This window comes from Pan paniscus, chromosome 8 (genome assembly GCF_029289425.2).
Source record: "Pan paniscus chromosome 8, NHGRI_mPanPan1-v2.0_pri, whole genome shotgun sequence".
NCBI classification, from domain to species: Eukaryota; Metazoa; Chordata; class Mammalia; order Primates; family Hominidae; genus Pan; species Pan paniscus.
The window spans coordinates 20,134,294-20,148,197 of NC_073257.2; the positions used below are offsets into that span (position 1 = coordinate 20,134,294).

General features: G+C 48.6%; 1 protein-coding gene across 2 annotated transcripts in view; it reads right to left on the reverse strand.

Moving 5' to 3' along the window:
• The window catches only part of ITIH5 (inter-alpha-trypsin inhibitor heavy chain 5), a 107,197-nt gene that overhangs the window by 25,822 nt on the left and 67,471 nt on the right, over positions 1–13,904 (reverse strand). For both annotated transcript variants that reach the window (XM_008953128.4, XM_063607243.1), the window contains exon 8: positions 186–354. In XM_008953128.4, the coding sequence (XP_008951376.3) occupies positions 186–354 (169 nt within the window). The remainder of the gene's footprint in view (positions 1–185; positions 355–13,904) is intronic.

A 13,904-nucleotide genomic window follows, 5' to 3' on the forward strand; every position in this document is an offset into this window, starting at 1 on the left:
AAGGAGAATACGGATTTGGTATTCAGAGCAACCTAAGCTGCTGAGAAAGCTCTCGCCTGCAGTCTCTTTTCCTGTCATCAACCCCAGCTTTCAAATCCTTATCTCTTGGCAAAAAAAAAAAAAAAAAAAAAAAAAAAACCTTATTTCAAAGCCAAGCCAATGTGAAAAGAAGGTGTCATCTTTACCTCCAGTGGGTGACATATGGTGAATGTACACTTTCCCATCCCTGATGCTGTCTGGAGTGACTGATATCAAGTGGTCCTTCCATACTTTGATCCGGTTGGAAAATCCAATGATACTGAAATGGTCCTGGGGTCGGAGGTCATGGAGAATTGTGAAGAGGGCATCCTTGGTCTAGGCAAACACAAAAGCAAAACCAGTCACAGCTGCTCACATAAGTCCACTTGTCCCCTGTTCTAGAAACCGCCCCCCCCCCCAGGAAAAATGTCAGGGTTCAAATTCAGTGTCAGCTATGTAAAGGGCACTTGGCTGAATGTCAAGGAATTGGTTACCCAGCTGGAAAAAATGGTATAAAGATGTTACGGTTGTAGACACGAGTGAATCAGTGCTGAATGCCGCATCCCGCCCCGGTACTTCGGGCCTCCGCATCTCCACAATTGCTGTTCTCTTGACCCCAGATGTTCTTCCCCACCGCCCTACCTCCATCTTTCACTTGACAAGCCCCTCATCATTCTTAAGAGCCAGGCAAGTGTGCAAATTCTCTGTTGGAAATTTTTCTAACTTCTCTGAAGAGAGCTGATCATTCCCTCCCTTAGGCTGGCAAAGCCCTCAATGCATTCCTATTATAAAGCACACATCACACGATGATGATTGCTTTATCTCCTTCCCTTACTCGGTTGTGAGTTCTTTGCAGGAGGGTCTCCTTCATCTTCCTAACACCTAGTGACAAGAAGGAGGTGCTAGACAAAGGTGAGGCAGGTGAATCAATGAATGAATGAACGTTTAATGAATTATAAAATTAAATGCCCAAATAATAAATACCATAGGAATTGAAAAGATTATTACTATGGGCTGGAGTGACATGAGGCCTTACAGAGAAAGAGGAATTTGAGGATGAGATTTAAAGAATACATTGAAAGAACTGGAAGGGCATTCTTCTTATTTTTTTTTTTTCATACAAACTCTCGCTCTGTCACCCAGGCTGGAATGCAGTGGCGCGATCTCAGCTCACTGCAACCTCTGCCTCCCAGGTTCAAGCGATTCTCCTTCCTCAGCTTCCTGAGTAGCTGGGATTACAGGTGCACGCCACCACGTCTGGCTAATTTTTGTACTTTAGTAGAGACAGGGTTTCACCATGTTGCCCAGGGTGGTCTCGAACTCCTGAGCTCAGGCAATCCATCTGCCTCAGCCTCCCAAAGTGCTAGGATTACAGGCGTGAGCCACTGCACCCGGCTTGGAAGGGCATTCTGAAGAGAAGGAAGGCGGTTTGAGCAAAGCCAGGAAGTAATACAGGTGAGATCAGGGATGCTAAGTGATAACAGGTATACACTAAAATCAGCTGTGACGAATGGAAAGAAGAAAGAAGCCATATGACCTGAAACCAGAAATACTCTAGAGGCCTAGAAAAGGTTTGTATAGTAATCCACAGACACTGTGAGCAAACTCTGTCTTCCCAAGCAGCACTGTTGTTAGACACTTACAGGCTCAGCATAGGAGGTCAGGGACTTTCATTATATAATGACCATGAAAGGACATCCGGCACCTTTACGAAGGTGAAGAGCACAGGCTTCAGGGCCAGCTGTCACCCTTGAGGCTGGGTTCATCCCCGACTCTCCGTGGGGCCCTGGGGCCCTGAGCAGTAAGCTCCCTCACTTACTCGCTCTCTGATATCACTGCGCCCAAGTTACCCCATCCATAAAATCAGGACAGTAATAGTACCTGCCTCATCAGGTTGTCATGAGGATTAAATCAGAATCGAGATGAAAAGGGCTCAGAGCAGGGCCAGCCACACAGAGTTCTAGATGGGTTTGCTGTCACTTGCTGGCTGGTGGAAAGCCCCGGCAGAGCTTAAGAGAAACGGTGAAGTCGGGAGTGGTGGTTTCCAGAAGGACATGTGCTAAGTGGCTCTGGGACACCCTCGAAACACGCTGTAGGTCTCTTCCCCGGTTCATGACTCTTTGCCTTTCCTCCTTCCCCAGGTTCAGACAGATGGCCCCGTCGGCCCCTCTGGCTAGGTGAAATAACCACTGCTTTCGTATCCTTTCCCTCTGGAATTTTCTCTCTTCCTCACTCCTCAGCCTCCTTTCAATCCTGAATCCAACTGCTCATCCCACATTCCACTGTCCAACTTGAATTTGTAGGAACCTCAAATTCTACTTCAGAAAACTATTCTCAATGCATCTATTTTTAAATCTGCACATTAGGCCAGGTGCGGTGGCTCATGCCTCTAATCCTAACAGTTTGGGAGGCTGAGGTAGGCGGATCACTTAAGGTCAGAAGTTAGAGACCAGCCTGGCCAACATGGCAAAACCTCATCTCTACTAATAATACAAAAATTAGCCAGGCATGGTGGTGCACACGTGTAATCTCAGCACTTTGGGAGGCCGAGGTGGGTAGATCACTTGAGGTGAGGAGTTTGAAACCAGCCTGGCCAACATGGTGAAACTTTGTCTCTACTAATAATACAAAAAATTAGCTGGGCGTGGTGGCCCACCTGTAATCCCAGCTACTCAGGAGGCTGAGGCAGGAGAATCACTTGAACCTGGGAGGCGGAGATTGCAGTGAGCCCAGATCGTGCCACTGCACTCTGCCTGGGTGACAGAGTGAAAATGTGTCTCAAAAAATAAATAAAACACATCTGCACATTATATTCTTTTCTGTAGGGCTAGTAAACTAAGAGTTTCTAGGCTGAGCAAATGTTCGCCTAACTTTCTCCCCGTGAGTTTTTGCTAAAGTAATGTTCCTCCACTTCCCAGCACTTCTTCATTCCCAGGCTGAGAAAGCAATGGAGTTGATGGTATCATTAGAAGGATGATGATGACGACACTGACGATATTAACAGCTTGCATTTCCCGGGAGCTTCCTACTCCCCAGGCATATGCCGAGTGTACAGGCTCTTCCTCTGTTGAGGTGATCAATTCTAAATCTTACGAGCCACCTGAGGGAAAGTAACTATTAGTATTCCCATTTTACAGATGGGGCAACTGAGGCATGGAGTGGCTAAGCATCATGCTCCATGGGAGACTGGATTAAAATGCAGGGAGTCTGACTTCAGGGATAGCACGTGCACCAACGGCAGCAGAATCTGCAGCCCCAGGACGGCTGGAGCCGAGATGACTCAGAGCTGTCACCCTTTTAACGTGCAGCAAATTTGGGGATCTCTTCCAAGTCCCTGTATGTTGATGGGCTCTGTTTACTTCTTTGTTTCTTTTGCTTCATTTCTGGCATCAACTAATGTATCCATCTCCTGTAACACCCTTGCAGAAGGCACTCAGGTGCCGGGCGCAGTGGCTCACACCTGTAATCCCAGCACTTTGGGAGGCTGAGGCGGGCAAATCCTTTGAGGTCAGGAGTTCAAGACCAGCCTGGCCCATGTGGTAAAACCATGTCTCTACTAAAAAAATACAAAAATTAGCTGGGCATGGTGGCACACGCCTGTAATCCAGCTACTTGGGAGGCTGAGGCAGGACAGTCACTTGAACCCGGGCAGTGGAAGTTGCAGTGAGCTGGGATCATGCCACTGCACTCCAGCCTGGGCGACAGAGCGAGACTCTATCTCAAAAAAAAATGAAGGCACTGCAGGATTTTTGCACCTGCCCAGGGACAAGAATAATGAACATATTTCATTAAACCCACCTTCTCATCCTACTGAAGAATGCAACAAGTTCTTCGGGGAGAAAAAAACAGCAATGGAGTGCTCCTTTCCATTCCCAGGGCTCGGAGACCTCCACTATTCTCCATTCTCTCCTCTGCTATTCCCTCCTCCTATCCCCCAACACTCTGCTTGTTCAGAGGGGCTGACTGCAGCGGTTTCCCATCCTCTCCCATGCCTGGCTCCCACCCCCAGGAAATACGTCAAAGTATCCCATGCAAATAAACAGAATCCACACCCAAGGTGTGCCAGCACTCTGCAGAAGACATTGTCAAGTCTATGCTGTTCCCTCCTTGAAACTCCTCCTGCTCTAGCTTCCCTGGCTCCTCCCTGGAGGGGATTGGTGCTCCCCTGGGCTTTGCTGTTGTCCCCCGCCCCCCGCCCGCTGGCCCTTCAGGGTGAGTCACAGGGTCCTTTTCTCAGCTGAGGTTCTCACCTCCAGGTGACATCATCCATCCCCATGGTGCCAACTACCATCGTCATCTGTGAACTTCCAGACTCATCTCTGGAGCTGGCCTCTCTCGTTCCATCCAGACTGACCTGCCAACCGTTTCTCCCTGCGTGTCCCACAGGTAGCTCAGACTCGACTCGGTGGAGAATGGAACCTTCATCTTTTTAAATCTCCCTCTCCTCGCTGCTCTCTGTCCCGGGACAGAGGACACTGCAACCTTCACCCGTGGTCCAAGGCAGAAGCCTGGACGTCAGGCCCTCACATCCTTCAACACCACCCTGGAATTCCAACTCCTCTCCCTAAATATCCCTGTGACCATAAACTGATATTCCTTTTCTTCCTTTGTATTTTTTCTTAATACAAAAATATTACTCATTTTTTGAAAGATCAAAAGAAAAACATATACAACTCACATCATCACGCCTACCTAGAGACAACCACTACTAAAATGCTGGTGTGCCACACACCACTTCAGAAACATCCCCGGCTGTGTGCGTGTGCACGTGTGATTTTAAAGGAAGTGGGATCATATAATACATATATCGTGCTGTAAAGTTTCTCTTTACTGTAACATATCATATACGGTTTTCATGTCAATGGAGAAATGTTTGCCACGTCACTTTAATAGCAACCCAGCATCCTCCTGCACGCATCCACCATGTCTTAATATTTTGGAATATCTGAGCAGTGCTGCTGGGAAGCTCATTATCCCCATGTCTTTGTGCCCAAGACTCTTCCCTTAGGATAAATTCCCATACGTGGAAGTGGAGCAAAAAAGGGCTTGCACTTTAGGAAGGAGCTAGCGTGGCTCTGCATTACTGCCACGTGGATTTTCAACCCTCCTCTCTTCAAAGCCTTCCATGGCCCCTCGCTGCCCTCAGCATAAAGTCTAATGTCTCTTATTTTATTTTATTCGAGACGGAGTCTTGCTCTGTCACCAGGCTGGAGTGCAGTGGCGTGGTATCCACTCACTGCAACCTCCGCCTCCCGGATTCAAGCGATTCCTCTGCCTCAGCCTCCCGAGTAGCTGGGATTACAGGCACACGCCACCACGCTCAGCTAATTTTTTGTATTTTAGTAGAGACCGGGTTTCACCATGTTGGCCAGGATGGTCTCAATCTCCTGACCACATAATCTGCCTGCCTCAGCCTCCCAAAGTGCTGGGATTACAGGCGTGAGCCACCGTGCCTGGCCTAATGTCTCTTTTTGGATACAAAATCCTCATTAAAATAAATGGTCCTGGTTCAAATCCCTGTCTTTTATTTCCTGCTAGTCTACCCCAGCTATCAACAACAAGGTCTGATTTGCCCACACCCAGCTTCCCTAAACCCACCCTGCTTTCTTGTGACTTCCTGTGGTGGCACCAGGGGCTGCCCTCCTTCCCCGCCTTCCCTACACGTTGAGCTATAGCCACCCTTCAAAACTCACTTGATATGTTCCCTCCTTGGTGAGGCCATTCCTAACTCAACAGTGAAGACAGATGACAGCTCCATCCCCGATGCTGCACTGGCTGACACGTACCCCAATTACACGATGTCCACGCTGTGCCGCCATGACTCCTGCAAGCTCTTTCCCTCCCCAAGACCCTTGCACCTGCTGTTTCCTTTCCTTGGAGCTCCCTTCCTCTTCCTCTCAGTCTTTGCTGCTGCAGGTCCCTTCTTGTCCTGCAATCCTGGGTTTACACATGATCTTCCAAGAGAGCCCTTCCCTGCCTCCCAGCCCTGCCCACCATTCCCCAAAGCATGGGCCCTGCTCTCTCCTTTCACGTTGATAGACAGAACATCCTTCTCTCTCTGTGCATTGACTGGTCTGTCCATCTCCAGTCTATGCTTCTGTGTGCAGAAGCTTTTTCTGTTTTATTTATTTACTTATTTTATTTATTTTTTGAGATGGAGTCTTGCTTTATCGCCAGGCTGGAGTGCAGTGGTGCAATCTTGGCTCACTGCAACCTCCGCCTCCTGGGTTCAAGCAATTCTCCCGCCTCAGCCTCCTGAGTAGCTGGGGCTACAGGCGCACGCCACCATGCCCAGCTAATTTTTGTATTTTTAGTAGAGACAGGGTCTCACTATGTTGGCCAGGATGGTCTCGATCTCTCGACCTGCTGATCTGCCCACCTTAGCCTCCCAAAGTGTTGGGATTACAGGCGTGAGCCACCACACCCAGACGCTTTTTCTGGTTTATTATTGTATATTTATTATTCTATATTTAATATCCAGCAGTGCCTGGCACATAGGAGATGCTTGACAAATGTGTTCTGAATAAGCGAGCAGTGAATAAATGATCCATCTGTCACACTGGACAGGCAGTTCCTCAAAACAGCCATCCCCTTGCCCTGCCCCACCCTCCCAACGTGGTGGCATTTTGTACATTGTAGGCTTTTAGTAAATATCTGCTGTATTATTAAACAAATAAGACAGAGAGAGACAGAGAAGAACAGAGATAGAGGAGACAGAGACAGACAGAATACTCAGAGAGGGACAGAGAGAAAGAGAGAAACAGAAAGAGTAGGGGAAAGAGGAAAATAGAGGGAAGGAGAAAGAGACAGAGAGGTTCTGTTGGTAAATTCAAGGGACATGAGACACAGCCCAGCCCTTGAGAACCTAAGACAGACACTACTGAGAAAGAGGATGTACAGGAAGCTCCGAGCTGCCTGATAGACAAGCTGCAGTGATGATCAATAACTCGGAGAACTGCACTCCACAGGCAGGGGCGGCCTCAGCCAGGGTGCTGGGCCCTTCTCACCCTGGTTCATCCTGGGCTCAGTACAGCCTGTGTGAGCATCAGATGGACCCTGCGCACTCACAGTCCAGGTGTCCCCACCCAGGAAGGACTGAAGGTGCCGGCTGGGATGGGAGGGACAGCAGCATGCAGTGGCGGTGGTGGGGCAGTGCTGGGGTGCTGGGCCCAGTTCTCAGGCCCTCCTGAGAGTCTCCATGCTGCACACTGCTGGGCCCAGAGTGGGCAGGCTGCATGGGGGCCTGCCAGGAAGGCCACCCATGGCAGAGCTGCTGCTTTAGCTGCTGGCATCCTTGGGGATCCTTCACAGTGTGCCAAGGACCTCCAGAGGGACCCGCCTAGCTCTTAAACTGGCATTTTTTTTCCCCACAGGATGGATATTCTGCTTTAGGAAGAGCTATTCAATCTCTCTACCCTCCTTCCCTCAGCTCAGCAGCTACAGGCTCCTTATGACCTTGTAAGGCCTCAGCTGCAACTTGTCCTTGCGTGCACCAGGGAAGGCAGCCCAGGCACCTCCCGGTGGCTCCATTCCCACTCAGAGGAGAGCCATGTGGATGGACTCCTGCCCTCATTCCAGAGGGGCAGGCACTAACTCCTACAGACTGCAGCCACCCAGCCCCACTCACCCCTGCAGCCTGCAGCCACCCAGCCCCACTCACCCCTGTAGACTGCAGCCACCCAGCCCCACTCACCCCTGCAGCCTGCAGCCACCCAGCCCCACTCACCCCTGCAGCCTGTAGCCACCCAGCCCCACTCACCCCTGCAGACTGCAGCCACCCAGCCCCACTCACCCCTGCAGCCTGCAGCCACCCAGCCCCACTCACCCCTGCAGCCTGCAGCCACCCAGCCCCACTCACCCCTGCAGCCTGCAGCCACCCAGCCCCACTCACCCCTGCAGCCTGCAGCCACCCAGCCCCACTCACCCCTGCAGACTGTAGCCACCCAGCCCCACTCACCCCTGTAGACTGCAGCCACCCAGCCCCACTCACCCCTGCAGCCTGCAGCCACCCAGCCCCACTCACCCCTGCAGCCTGCAGCCACCCAGCCCCACTCACCCCTGCAGCCTGCAGCCACCCAGCCCCACTCACCCCTGCAGCCTGCAGCCACCCAGTCCCACTCACCCCTGCAGCCTGCAGCCACCCAGCCCCACTCACCCCTGCAGACTGCAGCCACCCAGCCCCACTCACCCCTGCAGCCTGCAGCCACCCAGCCCCACTCACCCCTGCAGACTGCGGCCACCCAGCCCCACTCATCCCTGCAGACTGCGGCCACCCACTCCACTAACCCCTGCAGACTGCAGCCACCCAACCTCATTCACCCCTGCAGACTGCAGCCACCCGGCCCCACCAATCCCTGCAGACTGCAGCCACTGGCTCTGTTAACCCTTGACTTGCCTTCCCACCTCCAATGGGCTGAGCAGCCAAGAGCTCTGCCTTCTGTGGGAGGCTTAAGAGGAAAGAGGAGAGGACCGTCCACACAGAAGGGTTCATGTGAGGGGCTGGAGCTGATCTTTCTGCACATCGTGTTCAGATGCTGAAGACGAACTGAAATGCAGTCAGACTCTGCCAGGAGCACAGTCCAGAGAACAGGGTAAGCACATTCCAGACAGATCAGAGGATGCCCAGAGAGGCAGAAGATGTGTCCTCTGAGCCTGTCCAGAGGAAAAGGGAACATCACTTCAGGGACTGGACAAGATCCCCGTTCAGAGTCCCTCCCAATCCTGAGGCCGCATGATCATGGCTAGGAAGAGCTGTAGACTCTTCCAGTGCAGGTGATGGACACAGCCGGTCACCACTTACCCTCAATGCTCTTTCCAACTAACTAGGCCTGAAGGAAGAGACACTGGGCACCCCAGGAAGCCACGCTCCTGTCCTCCAAGCTCCCTCTAGGGGCCTTCCATGCTAGAAAGAGGCCAGCCTGCTTGAGACAGGTACCCCCAAAACATACATGTTGGAGTCATGAAGTTAATTCCTTAAAAGATGACCACAGGGGGCTGTGGAAATGTCTTCCCTGGAGATCTTTTAAAACAGGTATATAAAATGTATGATCATATGTATCGCAGTTTTCATGGAGATGAATACAATCAGGGTACAGGCCTGATTCGCAAGGGGATTAAGTGTCTGACTTTAGAAGGCCACTCTTGCTCTTTGGGGCCATAAGAAGAGTTTTCAACTCATTGTCTTTATACTCTTGGACAAGGACAAGGGCTTATTTGGGGTGGAAACCAAGGGGATGGGGTTCGGGTCACTGCCTGACAACTCCTGGCTGGGAAGCCAGTGGGGAGGAATTAGCAAGTCTTGGGGAGAGTGGGGAATCAGGAAGAGGCAGGAACACCAAGCCCCTGTGCCTAGGGGATAAACATAAGGGGCACCTGTGGGCCTCACTGAGGAGGAAAACAGGGTTCTTACAGAGGTCAACCCACAAGAGGCCCTTCAGGTTTCCCCTGGGGGGTCCGTGCCAGTTCCTAAAAGCACAATCCATAGTGAATGGGCGTCATCTCTGCTAACACAAGAGGACAAGCTGCAGACATGGGTCCACATGTCATCAGAAGAGATCTTTTAAAAATTCCAGGCTAGGAGCAATGGCTGTGGTCCCAGCTATTCAGGAGGCTGAGGCAGGAGGATCACTGGAGCCCAGGAGTTTGAGGCTGCAGTGAGCTAGGATCATGCCACTACACTTCAGCCTGGGCAACGGAGCGAGACTCTAGCTCTAAAATGTAAATAAATAAATAATAAAATTAAAATTGAAAAAATAAAAAATACCAGATTATGTTTGGACTGAAGGGAGATTTTGAAAATCACACCCAGATAGATACACTTAGTAAATAGAAAGAATATACTTCTTACTATTCGGGTAGTGAAGACATACCTTGGCCTGGATGCAGGCATTACACAAGATTCCTTCTAACCCTAGTTATCTAGAGTCACAAAGGATAGAGATTACTCTGTTTAAAACTATTTTATGGTGATGAATTCCTCTTCTTATACGTACTTCACTTGGGTTAAAAGAACAAAAGCCTATTTGCTTTAAAAACACTATCTTAGAAGTCCATTCCAGCTCCATCTTAGGTTTACTATTAAGTAAGTCCTTTAATTTCTTTCTATTTAAATTCTTCCAGGCACAAGGCAGGACATAAATATAAGTAAACTCTGGCCGGGTGTGGTGGCTCACGCCTGTAATCACAGCACTTTGGGAAGCCGAGGCGGGCGGATCATGAGGTCAGGAGATTGAGGCTATCCGGGCTAACGTGGTGAAACCCCATCTCTACTAATAATACAAAAAATTAGCCAGGCATTGTGGCACGTGCCTGTAGTCCCAGCTACTCGGGAGGCTGAAGCAGGAGAATCGCTTGAACCCATGAGGCACAGGTTGCAGTGAGCCGAGATCACGCCACTGCATTCCAGCCTGGGCAACAGAGCGAGACTCCGTCTAAATTAATAAATAAATAAACAAACAAATAAATGTAAACTCTACTTCAGATTCTCCATCCCTTCAGTACAGTTGGCAATGGTCTTGCTTGTTCTAGCGGATCTTTGGGGAGGAATATTACAGAGTCTCTTTAATGGTGTCTGTCCTGCACACCACAGGCCCTGCATGAAGCTGCACTGGAAACAAGAGATAGGGTCTTCCTTTCTCTTCCGCTCCCTCTTTCCTATAAAGCTGAGCCCAAGGAGCTTCAGGCTTTTGGCACAGCCCTCAAAGAGGAAGCATTCCATTGCGTTAACTACCATGCCATGAATGACCAGTAAACATTTTCCAAGTAGAATCGCGTCTAATAAGACCCTCAGAGGGGAAGTCAAGGGAGCCCACGGAAGAGCCAGCTGCGGCCCACGGCTTCCTCCCACTTCCATCGGGTACCCACGATGCAGCTTTTCTCAAACCATATTTGATGGGAACTAACCCTGACACAAAAGGCCCTTGTGCCACAAACCCTAGGTTTTTGAGCATAAGACAAGGAGAACCCATGACATCACAGATGAATCCAAGTTCAAGGGAACTCAGCATTAGCCATTCCATGCCTCCTGCACAATGATCACGCTGTTCTCCTGAGTGGCACCATCACTTGCCTCAGTCTAAAATGTTCACCAGGGAGTTGACATTTTCCTTCCCATTGATCCACACAGTTCTTTTGAATGAGCCTAAGGGAAAGACCTAAGATGAACAATTTAAAATAATCCAGTAAAGGCTGGGTGCAGTGGCTCACGCCTGTAATCTTTGGGATTACACTTTGGGAGGTCAAGGAAGGACGATCACCTGAGGTCAGGAGTTTGAGATCAGCCTGGCCAACGTGGCAAAACCCCGTCTCTACTAAAAATACAAAATTAGCCAAGCATGACGGTGCATGCCTGTAATCCCAGCTACTCGGGAGGTGAGGCAGGAGAATTGCATGAACCCAGGAGGTGGAGGTTGCAGTGAGCAGAGACCACGCCACTGCACTCCAGCCTGGGTGCAGAGTGAGTCTGCAACTCAAAAAAAAAAAAAAAAAAAAATTCCACCAAAGAAATTAAAGACCTTCTGAAAGCCTGATTTGAGCCATGGAAGAGAATCATGATCAGCAAATGAAAACAGCCCTAAGTTTCTGAAAGGTAATTTTGGAAAATGAAATATGCCCAAGACAAGCTGTAGTGACAAGTCAGCCTTTGTCCTTTCTAAGGTGGGCAGAGGCCATGGACACCAGTGGGGAGGGGGCAGGTGTCTGTACTGTCCTTGGGCCTTCCTGACCCAGCAGGCAGAAGGTCCTCAGTGCCCCTTGGTGGGTGGTAGTATGGCCCCGTCATCATGCCATCTGAAGGAACCAACCAAAATTAAAAACTATCTGTGACTTCATCAAAGTTCACAACAACAGATTCTTACTGCAACCTGAAACTTCTTGCCTAAGCCCACAGTGAGGAGAATGGAAATGTCTGCCTTCCCAGCCTCAGATCTGTCGCCCCCTCCTTACCCCATAGACACTCATACACAGCATGGTCCCAAGTCACCTTGGAGTCACCCCCTCTGTACCCCACAGACACCCATACACAGCATGGTCCCAAGTCACCTTGGAGTCACCCGTTCTGTACCCCACGGACACCCGTACACAGCACGGTCCCAAGTCACCTTGGAGTCACCCCCTCTGTACCCCACAGACACCCGTACACAGCATGGTCCCAAGTCACCTTGGAGTCACCCACTCTGTACCCCACAGACACCCATACACAGCACGGTCCCAAGTCACCTTGGAGTCACCCACTCTGTACCCCACAGACACCCGTACACAGCATGGTCCCAAGTCACCTTGGAGTCACCCATTCTGTATCCCACGGACACCCGTACACAGCATGGTCCCAAGTCACCTTGGAGTCACCCACTCTGTACCCCACAGACACCCGTACACAGCATGGTCCCAAGTCACCTTGGAGTCACCCATTCTGTATCCCACGGACACCCATACACAGCATGGTCCCAAGTCACCTTGGAGTCATGGTCATGGCTGAGACTAGAGTAGCCATGACTTGCCAAGGGATGTCCCCAGGTCGTGGGTGTCCACTAAGCCTCAGTGGGGGTATTCCAAGTCCATAGTATTACAAGATTACAAAAACTTATTCTATAAAAGGTAACATAAACTTATGTTACATTCTGCAGGTCATTCAGTAATTTGAAGGAAGCTTTTCTGAAATCTTACTGTGACTAACCCACCAAATAATCAGATTTTTTTTTTTTAATCCCCAGTCTTAGGAGTAAGGCAATAAATTGAGTAAGAAGAACCAGTTCTCCATAATGTATTTGGGTCCATATCATTGTTGTACTTCTAAAAAATCTAGCAACAGATTGGCTCCCAAGAAGAAATCAAAACATTACAAAAGAATGCTACTCCATTGACTATAGTGTAAGAGAATAAGTAACACTTCAGGGGGTTATGAAAATGCCTAAAGCAAATCAACGATCGTGCAATGCCAAGTTCCTTTTGTTGCCCCTCTGCTGCAAATACCTCCTGAAATGAACCACGTTATATAATTCATATTAAAAATAAAAATGTTTAAGTGTAACATACAGAAGATAACCAAAAAAGGTGTCTCTGTCAACAAGGGAAATCTTGTTGCAAGAAACTAGAATGATTTTTCTACTGGCCAAAATATTTTTTGGAGAAATGGCAGAAACTAATTAGCTTTCTTCATAAAATGGAAAATTTGGGATAGAAGTCATATGTCTTCAAATATTTTAAAACAGTTTAATGAAATTTCACTTAGAAGTAAATGTAGAAAACATTTTTCTTTGTTCTCAACATTTTAATATTCACATTGCCAAGAAAAGCGTATTTCTTCAATGAAGCAAAATCACAGGGCTCCTATATTTTAAAATATATTATTTTAAGCTACTACACTTTCATTTACTGCTTAAAGTCTCCTTTCAAATGCTCTTTGAATGCAGTATTGTGCTATATAATATCGCAACTCTGATTCGAAATACTTATTTGCATATATGTTTACCCCATCTATGTAAAAATATAAACAAATTATTTCTTCATAGCAAGACAAAAAACACCTTTATTGTAAAGTTTCTAAATACCAATACCACTTCCAGACTGGTCCTAAAATAGAAAGATTGCTAAAGATTAAATTCTGTCTAAAGTCAGCCTTAACTTTTTTTTAAAAGGCTGAATAGGTTTAGATATTAAAACATTTTTTGCAATATAAACAAAACTAATTCCATTAATCTTTGTGTTTGCATAACATTAACTTGAGAAGCGAACTGTCTCATCTTAACCCTCTGCTTATGTTAAGATTAGTTATCTAATGTTTTGACTTTGCTTTGACAAGTGTATCAAACATTTACCTAATCATGTCATTGTACGTTTTTCTGAAAAGCTCTTTGCCATTAATATTTCTGCTATTCTTTACGACATAG